At 23.1% G+C, this 24,665-nt stretch overlaps 4 protein-coding genes across 14 annotated transcripts; 2 read left to right on the top strand and 2 right to left on the bottom strand.

The window, feature by feature from the left end:
* Positions 1 to 259: 259 nt before the first annotated feature.
* LOC409463 (WD repeat-containing protein 63) lies at positions 260 to 8,359 on the bottom strand. Of its 4 annotated transcripts, XM_026442472.1 has the most exons (14): positions 8,225 to 8,359; positions 6,635 to 6,678; positions 6,476 to 6,555; positions 5,840 to 6,271; positions 5,061 to 5,381; positions 4,684 to 4,932; positions 4,462 to 4,617; positions 3,783 to 4,126; positions 2,873 to 3,195; positions 2,524 to 2,752; positions 1,859 to 2,159; positions 1,499 to 1,672; positions 1,092 to 1,409; positions 262 to 512 (listed from the first exon to the last, which is right to left on the bottom strand). In XM_026442472.1, exons 4-14 carry the CDS (start codon positions 6,068 to 6,070, stop codon positions 315 to 317), a joined length of 2,844 nt encoding a protein of 947 aa, XP_026298257.1. In that variant the 5' UTR covers positions 6,071 to 6,271; positions 6,476 to 6,555; positions 6,635 to 6,678; positions 8,225 to 8,359; the 3' UTR covers positions 262 to 314. The 4 variants fall into 4 exon arrangements, with proteins under 4 accessions (XP_026298254.1, XP_026298255.1, XP_026298257.1 ...); XM_026442469.1 differs by lacking the exon at positions 8,225 to 8,359 and adding an exon at positions 7,818 to 8,058 and having other exon boundaries at positions 260 to 512; positions 6,476 to 6,678; XM_026442470.1 differs by lacking the exon at positions 8,225 to 8,359 and adding an exon at positions 7,818 to 8,058 and having other exon boundaries at positions 260 to 512; positions 4,513 to 4,617; positions 6,476 to 6,678.
* A 776-nt stretch (positions 8,360 to 9,135) lies between these two features.
* LOC551807 (neurexin-4) lies at positions 9,136 to 18,615 on the top strand. Of its 6 annotated transcripts, XM_026442467.1 has the most exons (12): positions 9,156 to 9,292; positions 9,749 to 9,841; positions 12,220 to 12,416; positions 13,817 to 13,958; positions 14,365 to 14,735; positions 14,845 to 15,183; positions 15,277 to 16,081; positions 16,151 to 16,456; positions 16,530 to 16,568; positions 16,819 to 17,445; positions 17,634 to 18,293; positions 18,348 to 18,615. In XM_026442467.1, exons 1-12 carry the CDS (start codon positions 9,229 to 9,231, stop codon positions 18,485 to 18,487), a joined length of 3,783 nt encoding a protein of 1,260 aa, XP_026298252.1. In that variant the 5' UTR covers positions 9,156 to 9,228; the 3' UTR covers positions 18,488 to 18,615. The 6 variants fall into 6 exon arrangements, with proteins under 6 accessions (XP_026298248.1, XP_026298252.1, XP_026298249.1 ...); XM_026442463.1 differs by having other exon boundaries at positions 9,136 to 9,292; positions 17,634 to 18,615; XM_026442464.1 differs by lacking the exon at positions 12,220 to 12,416 and adding an exon at positions 12,974 to 13,170 and having other exon boundaries at positions 17,634 to 18,615.
* Positions 9,749 to 11,481, top strand: LOC113218957 (L-aminoadipate-semialdehyde dehydrogenase-phosphopantetheinyl transferase). Its single transcript, XM_026442473.1, has 2 exons — positions 9,749 to 9,841; positions 10,401 to 11,481. Exon 2 carries the CDS (start codon positions 10,536 to 10,538, stop codon positions 11,370 to 11,372), a length of 837 nt encoding a protein of 278 aa, XP_026298258.1. The 5' UTR covers positions 9,749 to 9,841; positions 10,401 to 10,535; the 3' UTR covers positions 11,373 to 11,481.
* A 2,113-nt stretch (positions 18,616 to 20,728) lies between the features above and the next one.
* On the bottom strand, positions 20,729 to 24,508 carry LOC551835 (CTP synthase). Of its 3 annotated transcripts, none has more exons than XM_006558636.2 (11): positions 24,196 to 24,508; positions 23,405 to 23,581; positions 23,234 to 23,319; positions 23,015 to 23,146; positions 22,611 to 22,775; positions 22,245 to 22,532; positions 22,078 to 22,166; positions 21,680 to 21,978; positions 21,466 to 21,573; positions 21,153 to 21,365; positions 20,729 to 21,057 (listed from the first exon to the last, which is right to left on the bottom strand). In XM_006558636.2, exons 1-11 carry the CDS (start codon positions 24,359 to 24,361, stop codon positions 20,960 to 20,962), a joined length of 1,821 nt encoding a protein of 606 aa, XP_006558699.1. In that variant the 5' UTR covers positions 24,362 to 24,508; the 3' UTR covers positions 20,729 to 20,959. The 3 variants fall into 3 exon arrangements, 2 of the variants coding, with proteins under 2 accessions (XP_006558699.1, XP_624223.1); XM_624220.4 differs by having other exon boundaries at positions 23,411 to 23,581; XR_407983.2 differs by having other exon boundaries at positions 21,037 to 21,057; positions 21,470 to 21,573.
* Between the last annotated feature and the right edge of the window lie 157 nt (positions 24,509 to 24,665).

Here is a 24,665-nt window from a genome sequence, read left to right as displayed (position 1 = left end):
TTTTATGTTAATTTCATATAATCGAAACTTTATTTTTATTAAACTGATTTAATTAAAAATTTCATTAATTTTTTTTATTAGTGATAATTAAATTAAATATAATTATTTTTAATCTATAAAGCATTTATTATACGTATTTAAATTTAATTTAATTATTTAAGAGAATATGTAAACATATAAATATTTATTTTTAATATTTTTTTAATAATTTAATTGAATTTAACTGAATGAATGAATTAAAAACTAATAAAGAAAATTTTACTAGAACACATAATTTTAAAACATATATAAAACAAATATTTGCATGTTGAATTTTATATTTTTATATCTGTTGTAATTTTTTTGCTCAATCTCCTAGCCAGTGTGTCACGAAATCTTTTTCCTTTTCTTAAAATTTGCTTCCAATTAAACATATAAGTGAATGGTTTCTTTCGTAACTCGGCCATTATTGTAGCCTGTATTTCCTTAAAATGATTAATGATTTCTTCGTTTGGATCTCGAACTTGAATGTCCTTAGAATTCATTAAAAAAAAAATTGTGAGTGAAAACTAACTTAAAATTTTACTTAGAATATATCATTGAGTTATTTGTGATACTTGAAAAGTAAAAAATAAATCGAAAGAATAAATCGAAAATATAAGTTAACATCTTTTTCATATAAAATTATTTTCAAATAAATTAATTTTAAATATTCTTAGAGTATATATATATATTTAAATTTAATATTTAATTATTATACATAAATATATCAGTTATATAATCATTATATTCCTATTCATGCTTTTTTTTATATTTTTATTATAATTTACTATAATGTATAATGAAGGATAAAATTATATTTATTTTATCCTTCATTATATAGGAATATTTATTTTTTCAAGAATTTTCTTTCAATTATTATAAAAAACTATTGTAAAAATTATTAAAAATCTTTTTTCTACTAAAATATATTTTGCTTAATGTTTATAGATAAAAATATAATGAAAATTGAAATACTTTATATTTTCGACTTATTTTTTTTTTTTTTTTATATATAACTTCAATGAAATCCAGATTGTAGATATGTGTAATTTTTGTCTTTTATACATTACTTCGTGTTCAAGTATAGTATCTTCTACAGTAATTAAATCAATTTCTTTTGGTGGTAAAATAGGTTTGATCTCTGGGGGAGGACCTGCAGGGAAGAAAAGATTTTTGGTGTGCTCAAAAATATCCTCTTGCATTTTTAATGTCTCCTGTAATCGTTTCTTCTTCCTTTGTGCTTCTTGTCGTAATTTTAGTATGGGCTCTCGTTGCCTTTCAAGATCATCTTTTTTTAAGCCTTTTTTCTCCAAAAGTACTTCTTGCATGTGTTTCAATTCTCTTGCTTTCCATTTTTCGCGCGCATCTTCAATCATTTCCCATCTTTTCTAAGAATTAATTAATCAATTCAATTAAAATAATAATTTTTTTTCACACATTTCTTTTTTTTTTTATTGTTAATTAAAATGAAATGTACCAATGGTTTTTTTACAGGCTCTAGAGTAGTTTCGGGTTCTATTGTTTTAATGGCAATTCTTTTCTCTTCTTCCTCTTGCTTTTTTTTCTCTGCTTCCTGTGCTAATCTTTTTTCTTCGATATCTGCATAATTTGCTTGAAACCATTTCTCTCTCCATTCTTTACAATTTTGTGCCTAATATTTATAAAGAAATTTTTCATAATTAATCTGCATATGAAAAAGAAATTTTTATTGAAAAATTTAAAAAAAATTTTTTTAAAAATATAAATAAATTATTATAAAAAAATATTAGAAATTATTAATTATTAATATTATTGTTAATAAAATTTATTTAAAGATAATATAAAAAAATAAATTTACTCTTGCGACTTGATGCTGAATGAAATTTTTCATCCATTCCATATCACTTAAATCTACTTTCAAAAAATCACCAGGAGATAGGAACATTCTTAGGATACCATTGAAATCACAAAATCCTATGCATTGTGGATCCAATCTTAAATCATGAGGATATATTCCCGTAATTATGCGACCTGATAAACTCTGGGTAACACACGGGCTATCTGTTTTCACTTGGAAATCCCATAATTCAACGGTACCATCTATTCTTGTCAAAATTAATACTGTGGGACGATAACTACCCCATGAAACAGCAGTAAGTCTATATAAAGAATAGATATATTTCGATATAAAAAATAATATATAAATAAATAATCTAGAAAAAATAATATGATTAATATAGTAAAAAAAATAATGTTTTCTTAATAATAATAATTTTAGAGTAATATAATAAGATTGTTTTATAATTATATTTATTTATTTTTTGTTTTGTGTAAGATAAATATGCTTATATATAAGTTTAAAATAAAGTATATTAATTATTTTTAAGTTAAATTTTAAATAATAAGTTAGAATATAAATATAAAAATAAAAGATATAGTTTTCGTATTATTAATTAAATTTTAATAGCAAGAGAAAAAAAGAAAGAGAAAGATTTTTAAATATCAAAAATATCTGTGAAATACCCAATCTTTAACTTCTTCCACATTACTGGTAAACCAAAATTTTCTTTCCAAACGGCAAATATTTTTCCACCTATAGTGGCAATCCAATTTGCATCTTGTCTATTCCTAACAGCATGTGTTACAGGACCATCATGTATTTTATTATACCAAATCCAACGACATATTTCAGTATTAATAGTTAAATCCGTAGTAAAATCATATCCTTCCCATGTGACACAACCAAAATCACCTAATGATAAAATTTTATAATTAATAAAAAGATTGTTTAATTTTCAATAGATTAAATATTTTATTGAATAGGATAATTTATTTCTTTCCTAAATACTTTTTTTTTGTATAGTAATAGTACCTTCAACAGTACCAATATATATATTTCTTTCCATTTCAAAATCAGGTTTTTCGATTATATTTCTATAAAATCTTCGAATAGTTATATCCTCTGTAGGTGGAATAGCATCTATACGTTCTTTCTTAAATTTTGGTACATAAAGAGTCATAGTAGTAATCACTACTTTTCGACTTTCGTTCGGATGTTGAATCACCAAAATGTAATGAGGTTTGAAAATACGATCTAATATTTTGTACGGAGATATAGATTCCACTAATGCTTCTGGTCTTTTCACTTTTACTTCTTTTCTTTTTCGAGTATCCTTCTTTTTTAATGCTATCCATCTTGAAATAAATAATAATTTGATTAATTTTCTGATTAATTTATATATAATATAATAAATATAAATTTAATTTCTGAATTTATAATTGATGAATATATTAGAATATATTAGATATATGAGAATATTTATAGAAGAAAAATTAGATAATTGTTTATTTATAATTTGTAATAATTTTGAAATAATGCAATATTTTAACATTTATTGAAACTAATCTATCATAGATATTTTATTATTTACATTCAGAATTTTTCTATTTTAACGTAAAAAATTATTATCTATTTACGATTGCTTTGAATTTAATTATCATAGCACAATGATAAAATTATATAACTTCAATTTACAAAACAAAAATATACATAATATAAATATACATAACAAAAATATTTGTATGATATTATATAACAAATAATATGATATTTTTGTTTATCATAATTTTTCTTCTCTAGATTTTTAACATTCTTATTATTAATAGTAATAAGATATTTGGTATAAATTTAAATTAAATTAACTTAAATTAACTTAATTTAAATTAAATTATTTACTGACATAATAAGTAACAAAAAGAATTTATTTAAAAAAAAGACTAACTTTTCATCTAATTTTAAATTCCAAAAAGCGATCGTACCGTCCTGGCTCGCGGTAAGAAATTGTGACGATAAATCATCAATACTCGCATCTTTAGGTAATGATGTAATTCTGCCACTCGAATCTATACTATTATAACATGGAATCCATGCAATTTGAGTCACAGCCGCTTTCTGACTCTCCTTCAATGAAGACATCGCAGTTGGTCTGATTAAGGAAATTCTAAGTGCTTCTTGCATCCATGTGATCAAACTTTTTATCACGATTTTATGTCTTATTTGAGCTGCGGTATGCACAATTACTGTTTCTACTGCTTCGATTTTTCCAGGAATATGCCATATTACGACCTATCAATTTTTAAATATTTTTTAATCATTTCGGAATTCGTCATATAGAAACTGATATTTAAACAATTTAAGGCAATTTTTGAGTAAATGAGAACATTTAAATTTTCTTGCTATTTATATTTTTATTAAAAAAATGAAAAAAATCAGGATGAATTTACATTAATTGAAGAAGAAAGTTTTAAATATTATATAGAATAATATAATTATATCTTAACAACTTTTTCCCTCCATAAAATCACTATTGCACTTATTATTATTTTTTTTAATGATACTTTGTAGTTATTGTTCGTAATAAATATTTTTATTTTTAAGTTTTTTAGATTTTTAATACTTAATTGGCCATTCGCACAACCACCAATGACTAAATTTCCATCCAATGGACTCACGCTCACGGATGTTACTTCTCTTGGACATTCAAGCACCAATTTTGGCACCAAAGAATCGTTGAAAGACCATACGAGAGCGTAATTATTATCATAGGCTTTGATAATCTGTAATAAAAAATTTTAATTATGATTTAAAAAAAATATTTTTATTTCTCTGTCTTTCAAATTCACCTCTTCATCCGATTTAGGACCGATTAAATGTTGGCTCTTTGCGAAACTTGTATAAGCAGTATATACTACTCCAGTCCAGAATGGATGCCAAGTAAGATCATTAATAACTTTATTAACCACGTGTTTCTCATCATGGAAACTTAAATATTCTTTATAGGTTATAGGTATGGGGCATTGTGTATCTCTTATATTTCTCACCAAATCTTCATAGTCATTGCAATAAATATCCCAAGTAGCATTTACTAATAACTAGAATATAATATTAAATATTAATTATTAAAATCTTACAGAATGTAGTAAAATTGAATGATTATAATTAACCATATAATATTTAATTAATATTTTCATATTAAAGTATATAAAGTATATAAACTAACTTGATCACATATATAATCGGTGAAATAACGAAGAAAAGCTTTCAAAGATTCTTGTTCTTCCGGGGTAAACTTTTTAATATCTGGACTTTTATATGTATATTCATACTGAACCCAACGATTTATGGGTATCGAAAGTTCTGTTTGAATTTTTGCAGTTCGATATTCTGGAGTAATTTGAGTTTCATTGTATAACAATTTACGTGGAATATTTTCGAAGATTTGACGATAAGGAAGAAGCTCAATGTATCCGTCTCTAACGTCATCTACTTTTCTATCTTCGAAATGTATTGGCGCATTCAGCACGTCCGCTGTAGTTACTAGCTAAAGTAAATCATTAATGAAATACTTTGTATTTAATTATAAAGCAAAAAATATAGATAATAATAACGTAGATAATAATGTAAAAAATAAAAATAAAATAAAATATAAACAAATATATAATTACATCATAATTTGAAGAAATACACGATTAAAAAATTTATGATTTTTTATTATAATTTTTTTATTGTAATTTTTACGTATAAAAATATAATTGTCATTGAATATAAAAATTACACTAATAAAAAAACAATGAAAAAAGAAATTATATTCAAGATTAATAGATGTTTTAGATATAAAATCAATTATTTTTCATATATATTTTTTGAAATTTTTTGAAAATTAAAAATTAATGCAGTTTTGCAAAATGAAACTTTTTTTTCAATTCTTCTATTTTTTGGGTAAGAAAAATATACTATTGTATTTTTATCTGTTTTTGTATTTTATTGATTATTTTTTACCTCAATTTCCAAAAGCGGTCTAGTATTCTTAACGATCATCGAATCAATTTCCACGCTGCTAGTTAATTCTTTCCACTTTCCAATTGGTTTGTACACAGCAGTTCTTACGCGATTCTCATGATCTTCTCTCTCCTTTTGAATATATTCGACTATCGCATCACGACCTTCTTCGGTCAGACATATGTAGAATTGACCTTCCTCAGTTAGTGATGGAACGTAACCAATTAACATTTTTGAGTTTGGAAACCTGTATATCTCATCTTTTACAGGTAAAAAATCACTGCTATCTTCATGAAGATCTATATTATCTTCAATGATTTTTTTTCTGACATATACCCAAGGATATTCGGTGCTGACATTTTCTCCTATGACACAACCAACTATTTTTTGTGTAATTGGTGACAAATTAATCCTTGCTATACCTGGAATACCCTAAGACAAAAAATTTATGACTTGATAAATCAATTAAACAAATAATTATACATGTTTAACAAATACAAATAACAAATAACAAATGTTTAAAATAATTGATTTGATTAATCTTTGCACATTTATAGAATATCTATACATATAACAAGTTTGAATAAGAACAATTAAAAATTTTAATAATATCATATTATTATATAAATAATTTACCAGTGTCGTAGAATAACGAATTTCTTTCAATGGCTCGCGTATAACATCCTTTGAAGCAAGTTGCAAAATTTCTTCGGCTCCTATGCCAGAAGCGGAAAAAGAATCTAATTCATAAATTGTTTTTTGCCTTTCTTTTAATGTACTTGTATCTATGCGTACCGATTCTTTTGCTTCTTTTTCCCAATCTATGATTTCAGGAATATCTTTAAAGAAAATAAATAATTTTTATAATAGTTTATCTATTGTAATTTTTTGTGATAAATTGATTGAAATAAATTTATTATATCAAAAATTTATTATATCAATATCAAAAATAAAAAAATAAAAAGAGTATAAATAATATAGATATTATGAAGTTAATAATATTTCGTGAAATTGTTTATAATTAAAATATTCATCGCTAATTAATTTTTTATTATATATATTATATACATAGTGTTAAAACAATATAATACATAAATTAATCAGATCTTTCAATGTAAAATTAATTTTTATCATTGATGAACATTTGACATAAAGAGATAGATTTAAAAATACATTAACTTAAGATCAGCAATATAATTATTATTAATATTAATTAATAGAAATCAATTCATCAAATGAAATATAAATTTTCAATTTCATTTCAATTCATTTAATATTGAAAAGAATTTCAATAATTTAATTTCAATTCATTTAATATTGAAAAGAATTATTCTCGACTCTCCGATCAATTTATGTTTCTTATTCAAACGTAAAAATAACAAATATATATTTTGTGTATGATCTTGCCAAGTGTTTTTATTTTTATTCATACCCATAAAATAATATCTGTTAATATTAGTAATAATTATGTTGAAAACTTAATATTCTCCTGAATCAATTTCTTTTTCATTCAATGTAAATTTTTCTTAATAAATATTAAAAGCTCTTAAAGTCTTGGATCATTCTTTTTTTAATATTTTTTATCTATATATAGAGGATGGAAATAAAGATCATTCTATTTTTATGTTTATTTTGGTTTCTAGAATTGACTAAAAGTTCATGAATATATTAACATCTTATATATAATATAATAGCAAATAGATAATTTTAATATAAAATCTATTTCTAATATAAATAAATACATAAATATCTATAAATATTCAAATTTTTAAACTTATAATATATCTATATTATCAAAATTTTATTTTAGGAAATTTATTATTTTCGAATAATATGAATCATGTAAATATTTTTATGCATTAAAAATATTAAAAACTATTTTTAAAATCATAATTTTAAATATGTTCTCTTGAGAAAACAATATATATTTTAATATAATGACAATTAGTTTTAATTTTATAACGAAATAGAAACCAACATTTTTCTTCTTCTTCTTCTTCTTCTTCCTCCTTTTCAGGTTTCGATATATATTCATAATCTTCATGTTCTACATAATCATTATAAATATTTTCTACTGATGCTGGTTCTTGTATTTCAATCGAATATTTATCTTCTTCTTCAGATTGTTTATCATATTCATTTTGTATAGATTTGTTATTTTGATTAGATTGTTCATTTTTTTCTTTTTTCTCGTTTTGTCTTTCAAATTCATCAGCCATTTTAATTAATAATTATAAATATAATAGAAAAATGATATTAATGACATTAAATTATTTTCAAATGTTCATTTTTTTTCTATATTCATATTCATTTCATATTCGTTTTATGTTTATATACATTTCATTTTTTCAAAATAGTGAATATATCTATTTCTATATATCTTACCTTATTGGTTAGAAAATTACAAAGTATCTTTGAATTTTAACCTTTTTTCTTAAAATTTGTTTTTTAAATTTCTCACATTTATTTATCAAAGCTAATTTAATTTATATCTAATATTAAAATCAATGATTTATATTAATATTAATTAAACTATTCAGGAAGAGAAATTATTAAAGAATCTCTCTTTCTCTCTCTCTCTCTCTCTATTTAGAAAGAATTTATGAAAATTTAAATTGAATTACAGATGCTTATATTCTAATTGAATTAATTCTATCAAATTTTAAAAATTGTTAATGAATCGAAAAATATTGCATAAAAATTGAATAATTTTAAATTATTTTATATTTTTGTACTTCAATAATAACCAACAGAGGGCGACATAGGTATACAAATCAAAACGAATAAGGCAAAAAAGTACAGCAATTAACTAATGATTTATTAATGATCTAATAATATATTTTAACAATGTTTTTAATTATATAGAACTTTTGTTATTATGTTATATTATAAATATATATTTATTAATGTTACCAATTATTATTAACTTTCTCCATTATTTTTAAATCTTAAATGTAATATGTAAATATATATAAATATAATTTTATATTATAAAAAAAAACAAATTCTATAAATATTTTTTTGAAATTCTTAATGAAAGTCTTAATTAAATAAGAATAATGAAAAATATATCATAAACTTAAGATAGAATTTTGCTATACATATTTTAAATTATATAAATTTTATATAAATTTAACTTGCATTAAATTATATTAATGCAAAAATTATTTTTTGTTTAAATCTTAATTGAAATATATTCAATAAGTCTTTAAATAACAAATATAGTATAGTTGAATATATATGTGTAAGTATGTTGAGTAAAGCTTTTCGTAGTAGTGAACCTATGTAAGAGTAATACAAGAATATAAGAGAATTAGTAACAGTTTCAACGACGCGTCTCGCTTAGGAGTATATTGTCGTATGTTGCTCTCTAAAAGGGCAATGATACGATGAATACTATCAAGTGTTTTGTATTCGTATTCGCAATTATATATAATTCATTTACCTTTGCATGTAAGTAAAACTTATTATTTATTGAATTTGAAATTTTTCCTCGGCAAAGAAAAAATTTTCATGTGATGATTCGATGCAGCCAAGCCCATTTTACAACATGGCGCAGTAGAATTTATGACAGACTTATTGATAAACGAATATATTTTAGCTTCTAATTTATCTGATATGAATCCGTATGCAATTTAAAAATTAAAACTTTAAATGAATCAGTGCTTTACAATGTTTAAATATATGTTATTAAATAAACATGATAGAATTATTAAAACATATATTCATTACATAAAATAAGATTCTTTAATATTATTAAATCAATTTTTATTAAATATTTATTAAATTATTAAATATCTTTTCTAAAACAAAAGTATTATATTGAATTTACTAATAAAGAATTTTACTGATATTAATAGTATGTATATAAATTATATTATTAATTTCATTGTAATTTTTTTTTATTAGATGATGAATGTAATGAACCACTTTTGGATAGAGCTCTCTTAACAGCCACTACTTCATTACCTAACAGAGGTCCAAAAAATGCCAGGCTTAATGGTAAAATTTCTTTTATTTTTTCATAGAATATATTGCACTTTTTTTTTAAATATTTATTCAATGTTTCTTATATTATTTTCTTGTATAGATATATTTGATATATAGTAATTTGTTGCTTGCTATTTTTATGTTATATTTTGAAGAAATATGTAATTAAGTATATATGTTATTAAGATTGCTTTTTTATTTTTACTTATAATTAAATTTAATAACAATACAGATAAAATATTATATATAAATATATATATATATATATTTTTATTTTTATATTAATATATGAAATATTTTAATGTAAAAAATTTTAGTTAAAGAAATATTATTCTCATCGACACCCACATTTCTCAGTCAATTAAAAGAATTTTAGGTCTGAATTAAATAAATTGAACTCACTGACTCATTGCACAGTTATTCTGTACATCTAATTTTTCCTTAAGCAATAAATATTTTTTTTTTTCTCAAACAATTAATTTATAAATTAAATTAATAAATAAATAAAAGTAAATATTGTTACTCACTAAAAAAAAAAAAAATAATAGAATTTCTTATCTATTTGCTTCAGGTGGATGCTAAAGAGTAGCCTGGTTTTTTAAAAGACAAGATCCTTAAAAAAGCAGTGCTTTAATAAAAAGAAGTAAATAACAATTTTTGGAACATTAATTTAACAGATCAAAGTTAAAAGTTAATATTAAAAAATATGTTTCAAAGTATTCGATGGGCTTTCAATTGGAAGGAATGGAATCCTAGTGAGAAGGACTTTACTTATGCTATTTCTTGTATACAATTAGAAGAGAAAGAAAGATTAGGCAAATTTGTGTTTCGCAAAGATGTTAGAGCTTCTCTTGTAGGTAGATTAATGATGAGAAAATTTGTTAATGAATATGGACATATTCCATATTCCAATATAATATTTGTAAGAGATGCAAATAATAAGCCTATTTTAAAAAATATTTCTTCAAGTTTAAGTTTTAATATATCCCATCAGGGTAATTATACAGTTTTAGCAGGTGAAACAAGGAATGTAAAATTAGGAATAGATGTAATGAAATTTGAATATACTGGTGGTAAACAGTTATCTGAATTTTTTCGTATAATGAATCGAAATTTTTCATCTTCAGAATGGAAAGAGATAAAAAATTTGTCTTTAGATGAGTCCGAACAAATTGATATGTTTTGTAGACATTGGGCATTAAAAGAAAGCTATGTGAAAGCTTTAGGTATTGGTATTGTAAGTGATCTTAGAACATTTTCATTTGAAACCAATTCAGGATTATTTGAAAATTCTGTAACGCTTGATACAGTTTTATATATAAACGGTATAAAACAAGATTGGTTGTTTGAGGAAACATTGTTAAATTCGCATCATTGTGTAGCTATAGCATTACAAGAAAATGGAAAAGTGCCGAAATCGCAAAAGAAAACATTTGACATTATAAGCAATGATAAACTTTTAGTAAGCACTGTTCCATTGTTTCCACAAGACTTTGAATATACACAAAAATATTTTGAAAAAAAAGAAAATTCGAAACTTTAGATTTTGTATATTTTTTTTATAAGTACATTTATATATATGAAATAAAGATGTACAGATATAACATTTTTTATATTAGTTAGTGAGTCTCTAATAAAGATAGTTAGAAATATGTGTGCAAATTTTATTTTACCTTTTTATAAATATAGGATAGTCAATATTGTTATAATTGTAATTTTTACTTTTTTTTATGAAGGAAAATTTTTAATTTAAATTAGTATTAAATTATTTTCTATATCAAATAGAAAATTTATTTAAATGTATTAAAAAAATATTAATTAACCAAGTATTTTATTGTTCATTACAAAATATATTAATAGTAAATATATATAATTAGCATGATATGAACAGACAATGTGTTAATTAAAGTTTTACTTTAATAAAATTTTAATATAATTTTCTGATTAAATATATATGTATAAATTCAATTTATAACAAAAAAGATATAATTTTTAATTTATTTTTAATTTATTTATTTTATATACATATATAAACCTATTACATTTAATTTCTTTTCTGCTTTTGGGAAAGGTAATTTTTCATAAATAACATTGTATTTCATCAACTTATATATGCCTTTTTTTAAAAAATATTGCTTGTAATTATTTTATTTATTCTAAAAAACTTTCAAAAATATAACAATTATTAAATATCTATATATTATTTTTATATTAATTATCTTCATAAATAGATTTAATTAATATTATTTTACTTATATTATAAATATTTTAAATTCATTACAAAATAATTGTAGTAGTATTTAATTCTCTGGTAGTTCTATCTTGTTAAGTATGACTGCTTTCTTAAGTTCATTTTTGAGTTGCATGCATGCATATATATTGTGGCATAGGCGGAAGCGCATGGACAGCTAGCAGTTCAGACTTTGGTCAGTACTTTATCATTGACTTGGGTCAAATAATGAACATCACAGCTGTGGCGACCCAAGGTCGAGCAGTACAAAATGAGTATGTTATGGAATATGTTATCAGTTATGGCACAAATGGCTTGGACTACGTTGAATTCAAAGAAGAAGATGGTAATATTAAGGTAAACTGATCCTATATAACATTTGATTCAGTGTCTGTTAACATAGCAGAGCCATAATCCATGAACAAATTTGTTAAAAAGGTATTTAGTAACTAACAATAATTATATTTAAAAACTAATCATATTAACATATTAACACTTTATTGCACTATGATAATGCAAAATGATTGGAATTTCAGTGTTATTATATTAGTTATATTAGTTAAGTTCTTATAAGCATGAATAAATTATGAATGAGATTTTGTAATATTAAGAGATTTTTAGGTAAGATGCTGCTTGGCATGTTTAATGTATACTATTAGAATGCATATTTATTCATAGAAATAAATATATATTAGTTAAAATCTTATTATTTGATTTCTGAATTATGTAAATATGAAAATGAAAAAATTATAATGCACTAGAAATGTAAAGTATACATTTTAAAATATAAAATAAAAGATAATCATTATTTTACCATTTTCTAATGATTTATTAACATTAATTTCTTCTTCTATTTACTTGCTTTGCTTGTATTCTTCTTCTTTTACACATGGATATGGGGCTGGGCTTTACAGGAGGTTCTACATGGTCACCAGAGCTTAGCAGTTATGATCAACATCTTACTGTGGAACTGGAAAACAGATATGAGATACGCAGCATTGCTACACGAGGTCGTGCTCATACTAATGAGTATATAACAGAGTATATTGTCCAATATTCTGATGATGGGCAAGCCTGGGCCAGTTATGAAAGTCAAGATGGTGTAGATGAGGTATAAGATAATAAGAGATTAATAGAAATACTGATTATAATGTGGAACAAAACTTTTCTGTACAATATATATTAATGTTCTTTTTATTTTTATAAACAAAAGAATATTTTTTATTCTTCTAAAATTATATATTTTGCTATGTGATTATTTATTTTTAATACTTATCATAATTTTTTAAAAATAAAAAAATATTTAGATTAGATTTTAGAATATTTTATATAGATTTTTTAAGTTTATGATAAATATTCAAGAAGTAATATGAATTCAAAAATTATCTTTGTATGTATAAATTTCATCTATTTTCCAATCTTTTAAGCTTGTATGATAATTATTTTAATAATTTATTATTAAAATTATTTTACATCATATTTCCAATAGAGAATGTTAAATATTTGCTTTTATGCTTTTGCACTTATGATTAACAATGCTTTACTAACATATCTATATATACATAAAAGCATGCCAAGTTTTTATCAATTTATGTTTAATTTACTTCCATTTACTTTCTGTGCATTACATTCAATGTTGTATTTAAAATAAATATATATAACTAATTAACAATGTATTATTGTTAATGAAAGTTTAAAAATTTAATATATATTAAATAATTAATATATATTTAATACAATACAATTATTTTTTATAGATGTTTAAAGGTAATATAGATGGTGATACTATAAAACTTAACAAATTTGAAGTACCAATTATTGCACAATGGATTAGAATAAATCCTACTCGATGGCGGGATAGAATATCATTAAGATTAGAATTATATGGATGTGACTATGGTAAGTGAAAATAATAATATGAAAACTTGATATTGTTTAAAACTTAGATGTATGAAACTTAGATATTGTTTAAAATTTTTTTTGAGAAAATTATCTAAATTCATGTAAAATATTATTTCTAATATTATATAATATATATATGATATTAGTATAATATATAATAATATGTTATATCAATTATCCATCCAGATATAAAAAACTTATTTGCAAAATATTTTTTAAAAATAATAGTTATGTTTTCAAATATAAAAATATAAAAATTGTATTTTAAATATTATTTATTGGTTTTATTAATTAATACTCTTTTGGAGAAAGAATAATTAAATTTCAATTCTATAAATCAAACATTTTATTATATACATAAAATTCTTTTCATTAATTTCATTAATTAATTTTTTCATTATAGTATCAGACATCCTTTCCTTCAATGGTTCATCCCTTTTACGATATGATTTATTAAGGGAACCAATAGAAACTGACAGACATTTTATACGTTTTCGATTTAAAACGAATAATGCAGATGGTATTTTAATGTATTCTCGTGGGACACAAGGAGATTATATAGCTTTACAATTAAAAGACAATAGAATGATATTAAATATAGATTTGGGATCTGGTATTATGACAAGTCTATCTGTTGGAAGTCTTCTTGATGATAATATGTGGCATGATGTTTTGATATCGCGTAATAGGAAAAATATTTCATTCTCTGTAGATAGAGTATTAATTAAAGGAAGAATAAAAGGAGAGTTTCATAGACTGGATTTAAATAGAGCAGTATGTAATAATTTATAATTTATTTTATTTTATTATTTTATATATTTAAATAATTTATATTTTCTATTAAATGTTCAAATCTATAATATTAATTTAAAAAAATTATTAGCTTTATATAGGTGGTGTACCTAACAAACAGGATGGATTAGTAGTCAATCAAAATTTTACTGGATGTATAGAAAATTTTTATCTTAATGCAACTAGTATTATTCATGATTTAAAGGAAACAGAAATTATTGGTGAAAATCTTAGATATTATAAAGTGAATACACTTTATAACTGTCCTGAACCTCCCATAATTCCTGTTACATTTTTAACTCATGGTTCATATGCTAGACTTAAAGGATACGAAGGAGTATCTTCTTTGAATGTTTCTCTTACTTTTCGAACATATGAAGATAAGGGTATTATTTTATATCATCAATTTACTTCTCCGGGTCATGTAAAGGTTTGTAAACATATTTTTGAAAAATAAGAATTTTTGTTTTCAGACATATTAATAATATTTTATAAATATTATATATATATCATATATATTTAGCTATTTTTAGAAGATGGTAAACTGAAAATTGATATTCAAACAAAAGGAAATCCTCAAGTAATTTTAGACAATTTTGATGAAAAGTTTAATGATGGCAAATGGCATCAAGTTATTCTAACAATTTCGAAAAACAATCTTATTCTAAATGTCGATGGAACACCCATGCGGACCAGACGTATATTAGATATGGTTACTGGTCCTATTTATATGATTGGTGGTATGAAAGGAATAGAAAGCAGTCGCGGTTTCGTTGGTTGCATGCGTATGATTAGTATCGATGGTAATTACAAATTACCAACTGATTGGAAAGAAGAGGAATACTGTTGCAAGAACGAAATTGTTTTCGATGCTTGTCAGATGATGGACCGTTGTAATCCGAATCCGTGCAAACATTTTGGCGTATGTCGACAAAATTCTGATGAATTCTTCTGTGATTGTGCCAATACAGGATATACAGGAGCAGTTTGTCACACTTCTTTAAATCCCCTTTCATGCGAGGCATATAAAAACATAAACTCAGTTAATCAACGAGCAGATATTAAAATAGATGTTGATGGAAGTGGTCCTTTGAAACCTTTTCCAGTTGTTTGTGAATTTTATACAGATGGACGTGTAAGAACGATTTTGCGACATAATAATGAACGCATAACACCTGTGGATGGATTTCAAGAACCAGGTAGTTTCGTTCAAGATATTATTTACGATGCGGACATGGATCAAATCGAAGCTCTTTTAAATCGATCTACTAATTGTAGGCAGAGAATTAGTTACGAATGTGTACATTCTAAGTTGTTTAATTCACCAGGTAATTATCTATTATTTAATAATTTTGTGAATAATATATATATAATACTTTATATTCATGTAATTTTAGTACCTCAAGGAGATTATTTCAGACCAAATTCATGGTGGGTTAGTAGAAATAATCAAAAAATGGATTATTGGGGAGGAGCTTTGCCAGGTTCGCGTAAATGCGAATGTGGTATACTCGGAAATTGTGCAGATCCTACTAAATGGTGTAATTGTGACTCTGATTTGGATGGTTTATTTGAAGATAGTGGAGATATTACAGAGAAAGAATATCTTCCAGTTAAACAATTGCGATTTGGTGATACTGGTACACCAGTTGATGATAAAGAAGGACGTTATACACTTGGACCACTTATTTGTGAAGGAGATGGTAAGTTTAAAATGTTTTCTTAATGTTATGCACATAAACGAGAATATTTAATCTATTTTAAATTGTTTATAAGGTTCTGATTTACCTTGGTTGACTACCAAGGTAAGATCAGGTAAGATATGATATCATTTAACATAGGCATATGATTATATTCAACATAGTTATATCACTTAATTAAATACGTAATTAAATATGTAAATTGTATTTTTGTAAGCACATTAAGTATTGTAGTATAATAGCAATTAGTATTTAATAATTATAGTTTTCTATTCACATTTGTATTGATCCTCAAATATGTGTCTTGTATTTATTTTATCTGAATAATTTTTTATAAGATAATAAAATATTTCATTTTATTGTAGATTTGTTCAAAAATGTAGTAACATTCCGCATTGTTGATGCCACCATAAACTTACCAACTTTCGATATTGGTCATAGCGGTGATATTTATTTTGAATTTAAAACGACAATTGAAAATGCTGTCATAATTCACAGCAAGGGGCCTACAGATTACATAAAAATCTCTATAAATAGTGGAAATCAGATTCAGTTCCAGTATCTAGCGGGTAGTGGTCCACTTACTGTCAGTGTACAAACCTCGTATAGATTAGCTGATAATCGATGGCATTCGGTATCGGTTGAAAGAAATCGTAAAGAGGCTAGAATTGTAGTGGATGGAGCATTAAAAAATGAAGTAAGAGAACCTCCGGGACCGGTGCGAGCGCTTCATCTTACATCAGAATTTGTAGTTGGTGCTACGACAGATTATAGAGATGGTTACGTGGGATGTATTAGAGCGCTTCTTTTGAATGGACAATTGCAAGATTTAAGAAGTTATACCCGTCAAAATTTATATGGAATTTCTGAAGGTTGTACGGGTAAATGTGAGAGTAATCCTTGTCTTAACAATGGCACATGTCATGAAAGATATGATGGATATTCTTGCGATTGTCGATGGACTGCATTTAAAGGTCCAATTTGTGCAGATGGTATGTTTCTTTTTTTTTTTCACAATAAAAATAACAAACAAATAATTAAAATTTTTTACTTTTAAATTTTTATTTTTTAATTTATATAATTTTTATAAATTATAATTGAATTATTTGACATTTATATAATAGTAATAATATTAAAATCGTAAAGATTATATTTTAAATTTAAATCTGTTCTGTTATAGAAATTGGTGTCAATATGCGTCCAAGTTCGATAATAAAGTATGATTTTATGGGTAGCTGGCGATCTACAATTTCTGAAAAAATTAGAGTTGGTTTTACAACGACAAATCCTAAAGGTTTTCTACTTGGGCTTTTTTCAAATATTTCTGGAGAATATATGACAATTATGATTTCGAACAGTGGCCACTTACGCGTAGTTTTCGATTTTGGTTTCGAACGGCAAGAAGTAATTTTTCCTAATAAGCATTTTGGTTTGGGACAATATCATGATGTTAGAGTGGGCAGAAAAAATTCAGGAGCAATACTTGTATTACAAGTCGATAATTACGAACCAAAAGAGTTTTCCTTCAATATTAAAACTTCGGCTGATGCACAATTTAATAATATTCAATATATGTATATTGGAAGAAACGAATCCATGACTGAAGGTTTTGCTGGTTGCATATCTAGAGTAGAATTTGATGATATTTACCCATTAAAGTTATTATTCCAAGAAGATGGACCTGGAAATGTTCGCTCTTTTGGTACTCCTCTTACTGAAGATTTTTGTGGTGTGGAACCGATTACACATCCACCTGATATCATAGAAACTCGTCCACCACCTCAAGTAGATGAAGAAAAAGTTCGAGCTGCTTACAACGAAACGGACACTGCAATTTTGGGTAGTGTATTAGCTGTCATTATTATAGCTTTAATTATAATGGCTGTACTTATAGGAAGATATATGTCGAGACATAAAGGCGAATATTTAACACAAGAAGATAAGGGTGCTGAAATAGCATTGGATCCAGATTCTGCAGTAGTTCATTCTGCCACTGGACATCAAGTTCAAAAAAAGAAAGAATGGTTTATTTAAATATAAAGTTGAATATTGTGCTAGAATACATAGTAAATTATGCTTATAAGTGCACTTTGAAGTGTCATAAAAAAAGATTTTATAGAAAGAATAAAAAGAAACATCTCTCTACTGTTTCGATTTAATAATAACTGTATAAAATGATTTATGGAGACTGCTAAATTTAATTAATTAACATAAACAAATTTTACAAATCTCTTATAATAATGAAAAATACTGGACTGGAAAAAATCTTTAAAATTTTCCTTAAAAAATAAGGTAAAAATAAGGAATATTAAAACTGTGTTGTTTGTTTTATTTTTGTAATAGTACAATGCATCATCACAAAAAATAATATAAAAATTATATTGCGTTAAAAAAATCTAAGCATGTAGAAATATTATTTATATATTTTAGAATATTTTATTTTTTTAAGTAGAAATTTTTATATTTAGATTAATTATATAAGATTTATCTTTAAATTTAGATCAATTTTTTTTTTCGTCGATTTTAATGACTTTGAAATATAGATTATGAAATATGAATTGAAATATCCTTGTGTAGGATATCATTTTGAATAACTTTTTCCTTTATAGATAATTTTATTAATATAAAGTTTATTTATATAAAGGAAAAAATTATCCAAAATGATTTTTTAACAATGGTATCTTTTAAGTCATTAAAGATTATTAAAATCGATGAGGAGAAAGTATATTAATAGATTTATCTAAATTTATTTCATACACTTATTAGTATAAATCGTAGTATTGCTAGTAATAAAAATTAAAGTAAAAAAATCGATTTAATTATATGACTATAATTATTTTAGGCTACAAGGTGCATAAATATTTATTATGTACATTTAAATTTAGATTGAACGACAGGATATTATTATGTTAGATATTTGTTTGTTTACTTTTGATTATGTTAAAAATGAGAACTTATTATTTGTTTTTTTTATTCTCGTATATCACAATCTACTTAACATTAATTATAAAATTAATAAAAATTATTTGATTTTTAAAATGCATTTTTAAAAAAATCTATTGATTACATTTTTTTTATTAATGATATGTACAAAATAATTGTACATATAAAATATTTCTAAATTTTTAGAAACATTCTGTTATGTATAAAATATTTTTTACTTTTTTCCATAAAATGTGTTCTCAGTATTATTTGTAATGCTTACCGTCCAAAGTGCATTTTAATTTTTTTTATATTTATTTTGTTTACATTTGTTTATTATGTATTACAGATATTTTATTTCTTTTATGAATTATAATAATCCTGTATTGTAATTTAACATTAATTTAGTAACAATTAATATTCGAATATTCGTATAACAGTGAGAATGTATATATATCATTTTTATACAAAGAAAATGTTTTATTGTAATAATATGCCAGTGTATATTTTATATACTACATTTAGCAGAACTTATGTGCTGCTCAATAAAGACAAGAAATTGTAATCATGATTTTATAACAATTAGTCCTCGAAATAAAACTAGTTAACCAATAATTAAAATATTATAATTTGTAATAAGATTAAAATTTTATAAAATTGCCATAAAAATTTTATTTTAGATTTTTATATAAGTCAATAAAATTAAATAATTAAAAATTATAAAAAAATCCAATAATTCCGAAAAACTATTAAATTTTTCTTCATATAGAATGTAAGATATTTTAATTTGATGAAAGAAATATTTAAAATTTAACGTAAATAATAAATTGTATATAATAATAAAAAATTACATTTTTTTAATTGAAATTATACATATATATATATATATGTAAATGAAAAGAAAATTAAGAAATATATAAATATATAATGAAAGAAATTTGAAATAATAAAAATATTTGAATAAATTCAATTCATCAATATTAATTGAATAACATTAATGAATCCATTATGTGAATTTGTAATTTTAATACAATTTTTATATTTAAAATAGTTTTTTTGTAAATTTGTTTATACTGAATTAATATTTAATTATAACAATAAAAAAAACAAACATTATTTATACATAAATATTCGCCGAAGTCATAGCTAATCGATTATGATTACAAATATACGATTGCCAGGAATTAAAATTCTAAATTCATTTCATTGACCATAGAAAATGATTAGTCAATGAAAGTTAATGAAAAATTAAGGATTAAACTCTTCTTTCTTATTTAGACTTTTTTGTTTACAGAAATGATGAGAAAGAAGAATTCGAACATTTCATAAATATTATTTTATGAAAAATAAAAAGTCTAATTTATCAGAAATGTGCTAATATTTAAATTTTTTTAGTTTATTCGGTATAAAACTATATAACGTAGACATTTTTTGGTATATAATATATGTGATATATACATATCCAATAATAAAACTATATAGTAAATACATAGCATATTATCATAAATATGTTAACACGTACTCTAAATCTTTATAATATTATTATAAAGGTCATAATTAAAATTATTTTTATGATTAATATATCTATTCAATCAAATCATTGTAAGATGTAGTACTACCACTCATACTAGTTTCGCTTACTGTTTGTTGCTTTGCTATTGAATCAACAAGACATTCGTTATCTATTAAAAAAAAAATAGATTATTACATTTTATATATTATAATGATAAAAAGTATAAGTATAAAGTATAAAATTAAACAATTTATTGCTTATTACCTGATTCATTATCACTGATTGCTTGAGGTGAAAGTTTACAACCTTTAACTAAGTATTGCTTTAATTTACCGACACTAGCTAAAATTAGTCCTAAAAATGGTGGTGAAGGTTTCAGCGGTCTAGACAAATATTCTGGATGAAATTGTGTTGCAACATAATAACTATGTCCTTCTAATTCAGCTATTTCCATGCGTAAATTTTCTTCATCATGACCTAACATAAAATTATAATAATAATAATAATTTTATATATATATATATATATATATATATATATATATATATATATATATATATAATTAATGCTGATTTACCTACGAACTTCAATCCAGCTTCTTCTAAATCATTAATATAATTTGGATTGATTTCATAACGATGTCTATGTCTTTCTTCTATGCAATCCTTATTACCATACAATTGTTCTATGAATGAAGTAATTAATTAATACAAAAACGGAAATATATTAAATTATATTAAATACTTTTAAACTTTTAAAATTTTAAAATACTTTTAAAATTTATTACTAACTTATAACAGAATTATTTTCTGTAAACCGAGTATATCTTTTTCCAAGTCTCATAGTTCCACCCATTTGTTTTGGATTATATTCAGGCATATCTATAACGAGAGGATGATCTGTTTCTGGATCAATTTCCATGCTATTTGCAGATTCTATATTTAAAACATTCCTTGCGAATTCAACTACTGCTACTTGTAATCCCAAACAAATACCTAGGAATGGTTTATCGTTTGTTCTACACCATTTACATGCTTCCATTTTTCCTTGCATACCTCTTTTACCAAAACCACCTGGTACAACAACACCACTAAAAAGATAAAATCCAAAAATATAATTAAAAATAAATAAAACATAATTCTGTAACATATAATTAATATATAATTAATAATAAAAAAAAATAACTTACTTGCTTTTACAAAGTTGTTGCCAAGCTTCATGATATAATACAGGATCTATTGTTTTCGTACTTTGTTCTAAATTATCAGCTTCTATATACTAAAATTATTTTAGTAAAAATAATTAGACAAATATAATATTGTCATAATAATAAATTTAATAAAGTAAATACTTTACTGTTAATTTAAGTTTATAACCAACTTGAATACAAGCATGTTGTAATGCTTTTGTAACTGATGCATAAGAATCTTCTAATTTTGTATATTTTCCTACTAATGCAATATTTACTTCTTTTCGTAAATGATCAATACGATCTGCCAAATCTCTCCATTTTCGCATAAAATATCGAGGGCGTGGCATTCCGATATTTAATTGTAGCCTATCATTTAAAAATTCAATTACACCTTGAGATTCCATCAATAAAGGAACACGATATATAGATGACAAATCATGTATAGTTATGACCTAACAAATATAAATTTTTATTAGTTTTATAACTATTTCTTTCAAAATTTTATTAAAATTAAAGAATTGAAAAAATACTTGTTCTGGAGCAACATGACAAAAATTCGAAATTTTTTCTTTTACAGAATCGCCTATTGGTTGTTCAGATCTGCAAACTATAAGATCAGGAGACAAACCTAATCCACGTAATTCTCTTACACTAGATTGAGTTGGTTTTGTTTTCGGTTCTCCTGTAGATCTTGGCTAAAAAGAGAATTATATGTAATATTAAAAATTTTTTTTAGTATTTTTCTTTCTCAGTTATAAATATAATTTATAAATTAATTATAAATATAGCTATAAATCTTTATAAATAAAAGTTATATAATTTTAAAAGTTAAGAATAAATTAAAGAATAAATTTGGCACAAATTCAAAGTCAAAGTCTAATCTAATCTAAGATAATGAAAAAAGTTAAAATATTAAATAAAAACAATTTCATACTTGTGGCACTAAAGATACATGTGCACAGCAAAAATTTTCTTTTTTTACTCTAAACTGAAATTGTCTAAAAGCTTCTACAAATGGCATTCCTTCAATATCTCCTATAGTTCCACCTAATTCAACAATGCAAACCTGTAAAAAACAAAATTTTGATTAATTTTATATTATTTAAAGAATCTTTTTTTTAAATTTAAATATTATATTCAAGTATTAAATTACATCTGGTTTATCACCATCTTTTGTTACTGATTGCTTTGCAACTCTTTCAACCCATTCTTGAATAGCATCTGTTATATGAGGTATTACTATAAAAAATAAAAAAAAGCTTCTTATTTATTAAAGTGATTTATAATTTAATTTTTAAAATAAGATTTAAACAAATTTTCTTACATATACCTTGAACAGTTTTTCCCAAATAATCACCATGTCTTTCTTTTGATATTACATGTTGATAAATTTTTCCTGTTGTGATATTATTATCTCTATGTAAAGTAATATCTAAAAAACGCTCATAATTTCCTAAATCAAGATCTACTTCTCCACCATCATCTAATACATATACTTCTCCTAAAATATAAAAAATTTGCAACTGAAATGATATTTATATTTTATTTTTATAAAAAAATTAAAAAATTTGTTTATAATTTAAAAAATATAGAATTGGAAAAATATTATTAATTAATATTATATTTATCTAATTGATGAAATAAATAAAATAAATAAATAATGAAATATATGTATATATCAATTAAATATAATTTTTTATGAAAAATAAAACAAAAATTAATAAATAAAAAATAGTAAATAATTTAATGAAAAAAATATGATGTACATAATATATTTATTTACAATATTTATTTATAACTTTATTAAATAAATAATGAAATAGCAATTTAAATAAAACAAAATTTATAAATTTCATTGTATTTAAAAAAAATTATTATATTAATATATTAATATATAATTATAATATATAATTGTAATATTATATTAACTAATAGAAAAAATGTTTTTAGAAATATCACACGTGATTATAAAATTGCGCGGTAGCAATATATAAAATAGGTTCTGATCTATCACATGGTTATATTAAAATTTCAGATTTTTTTACAAAAATATTTATTGTGAATGTTATTTCATTCAAATGAAATGATTAAAAAAATTAATTGTAAACAACATACCATGCTCGTAAGGAGAAAAAGTACCGGCATCAATATTTATATAAGGATCTATCTTAATAGATGTCACATGAATACCGCAATGTTTAAGTATAGTTCCAAATGAACTCGCAATAACACCTTTGCCGACTCCACTAATTACACCACCAGTTACTAAAATATATTTCATTATTTTATAAGCAATTCAACGCAAAACGTCTGCATCGATTTCTTCATATATGTCTGTTAGTTAAAGTTTCTCAATTTTATTGGATAATATCTGGATCCAATGGGAACATGCAGCCTCTCTTATAAAATGTACAAGAGTACTAATCATGATTTAGCGCCACTTTGACAGTACTTTTTTTATATAGAATGAAAAATATAATCTGGCGGGATTTTTATTTTATTTAATTAAATTTAATTAAATTTATTTTGTATAAATTGTTAAATGTTGATTATTTTTTTTGTAATAATTGATCTTAATTCATAAT

The sequence above is a fragment of the Apis mellifera genome, linkage group LG8 (assembly GCF_003254395.2).
Source record: "Apis mellifera strain DH4 linkage group LG8, Amel_HAv3.1, whole genome shotgun sequence".
In the NCBI taxonomy this organism is placed as follows: domain Eukaryota; kingdom Metazoa; phylum Arthropoda; class Insecta; order Hymenoptera; family Apidae; genus Apis; species Apis mellifera.
The sequence above is the reverse complement of the archived record's forward strand: the minus strand, read 5'-3'. Positions and strand labels throughout refer to the sequence as shown.

Excerpts from the sequence above, each read along its gene's own strand:
- LOC409463 (XM_026442469.1), bottom strand. The coding sequence starts at position 8,058 with ATGGCTGATGAATTTGAAAGACAAAACGAGAAAAAAGAAAAAAATGAA. Across the intron at positions 6,272-6,475 it reads TTCGTTATTCTACGACACTG|GGTATTCCAGGTATAGCAAG; the intron begins GTAAATTATTTA and ends TTTTTGTCTTAG. Across the intron at positions 2,160-2,523 it reads TGGAAGAAGTTAAAGATTGG|ACTTACTGCTGTTTCATGGG; the intron begins GTATTTCACAGA and ends TTCTTTATATAG.
- LOC551807 (XM_026442463.1), top strand. The coding sequence starts at position 9,229 with ATGAATACTATCAAGTGTTTTGTATTCGTATTCGCAATTATATATAAT. Across the intron at positions 15,184-15,276 it reads CTTCTCCGGGTCATGTAAAG|CTATTTTTAGAAGATGGTAA; the intron begins GTTTGTAAACAT and ends ATATATATTTAG. Across the intron at positions 16,082-16,150 it reads TAAGTTGTTTAATTCACCAG|TACCTCAAGGAGATTATTTC; the intron begins GTAATTATCTAT and ends ATGTAATTTTAG.
- LOC113218957 (XM_026442473.1), top strand. The coding sequence starts at position 10,536 with ATGTTTCAAAGTATTCGATGGGCTTTCAATTGGAAGGAATGGAATCCT.
- LOC551835 (XM_006558636.2), bottom strand. The coding sequence starts at position 24,361 with ATGAAATATATTTTAGTAACTGGTGGTGTAATTAGTGGAGTCGGCAAA. Across the intron at positions 23,320-23,404 it reads AAAAACTGTTCAAGGTATAT|TAATACCTCATATAACAGAT; the intron begins GTAAGAAAATTT and ends TATTTTTTATAG. Across the intron at positions 22,776-23,014 it reads ATGTATCTTTAGTGCCACAA|CCAAGATCTACAGGAGAACC; the intron begins GTATGAAATTGT and ends TTCTCTTTTTAG.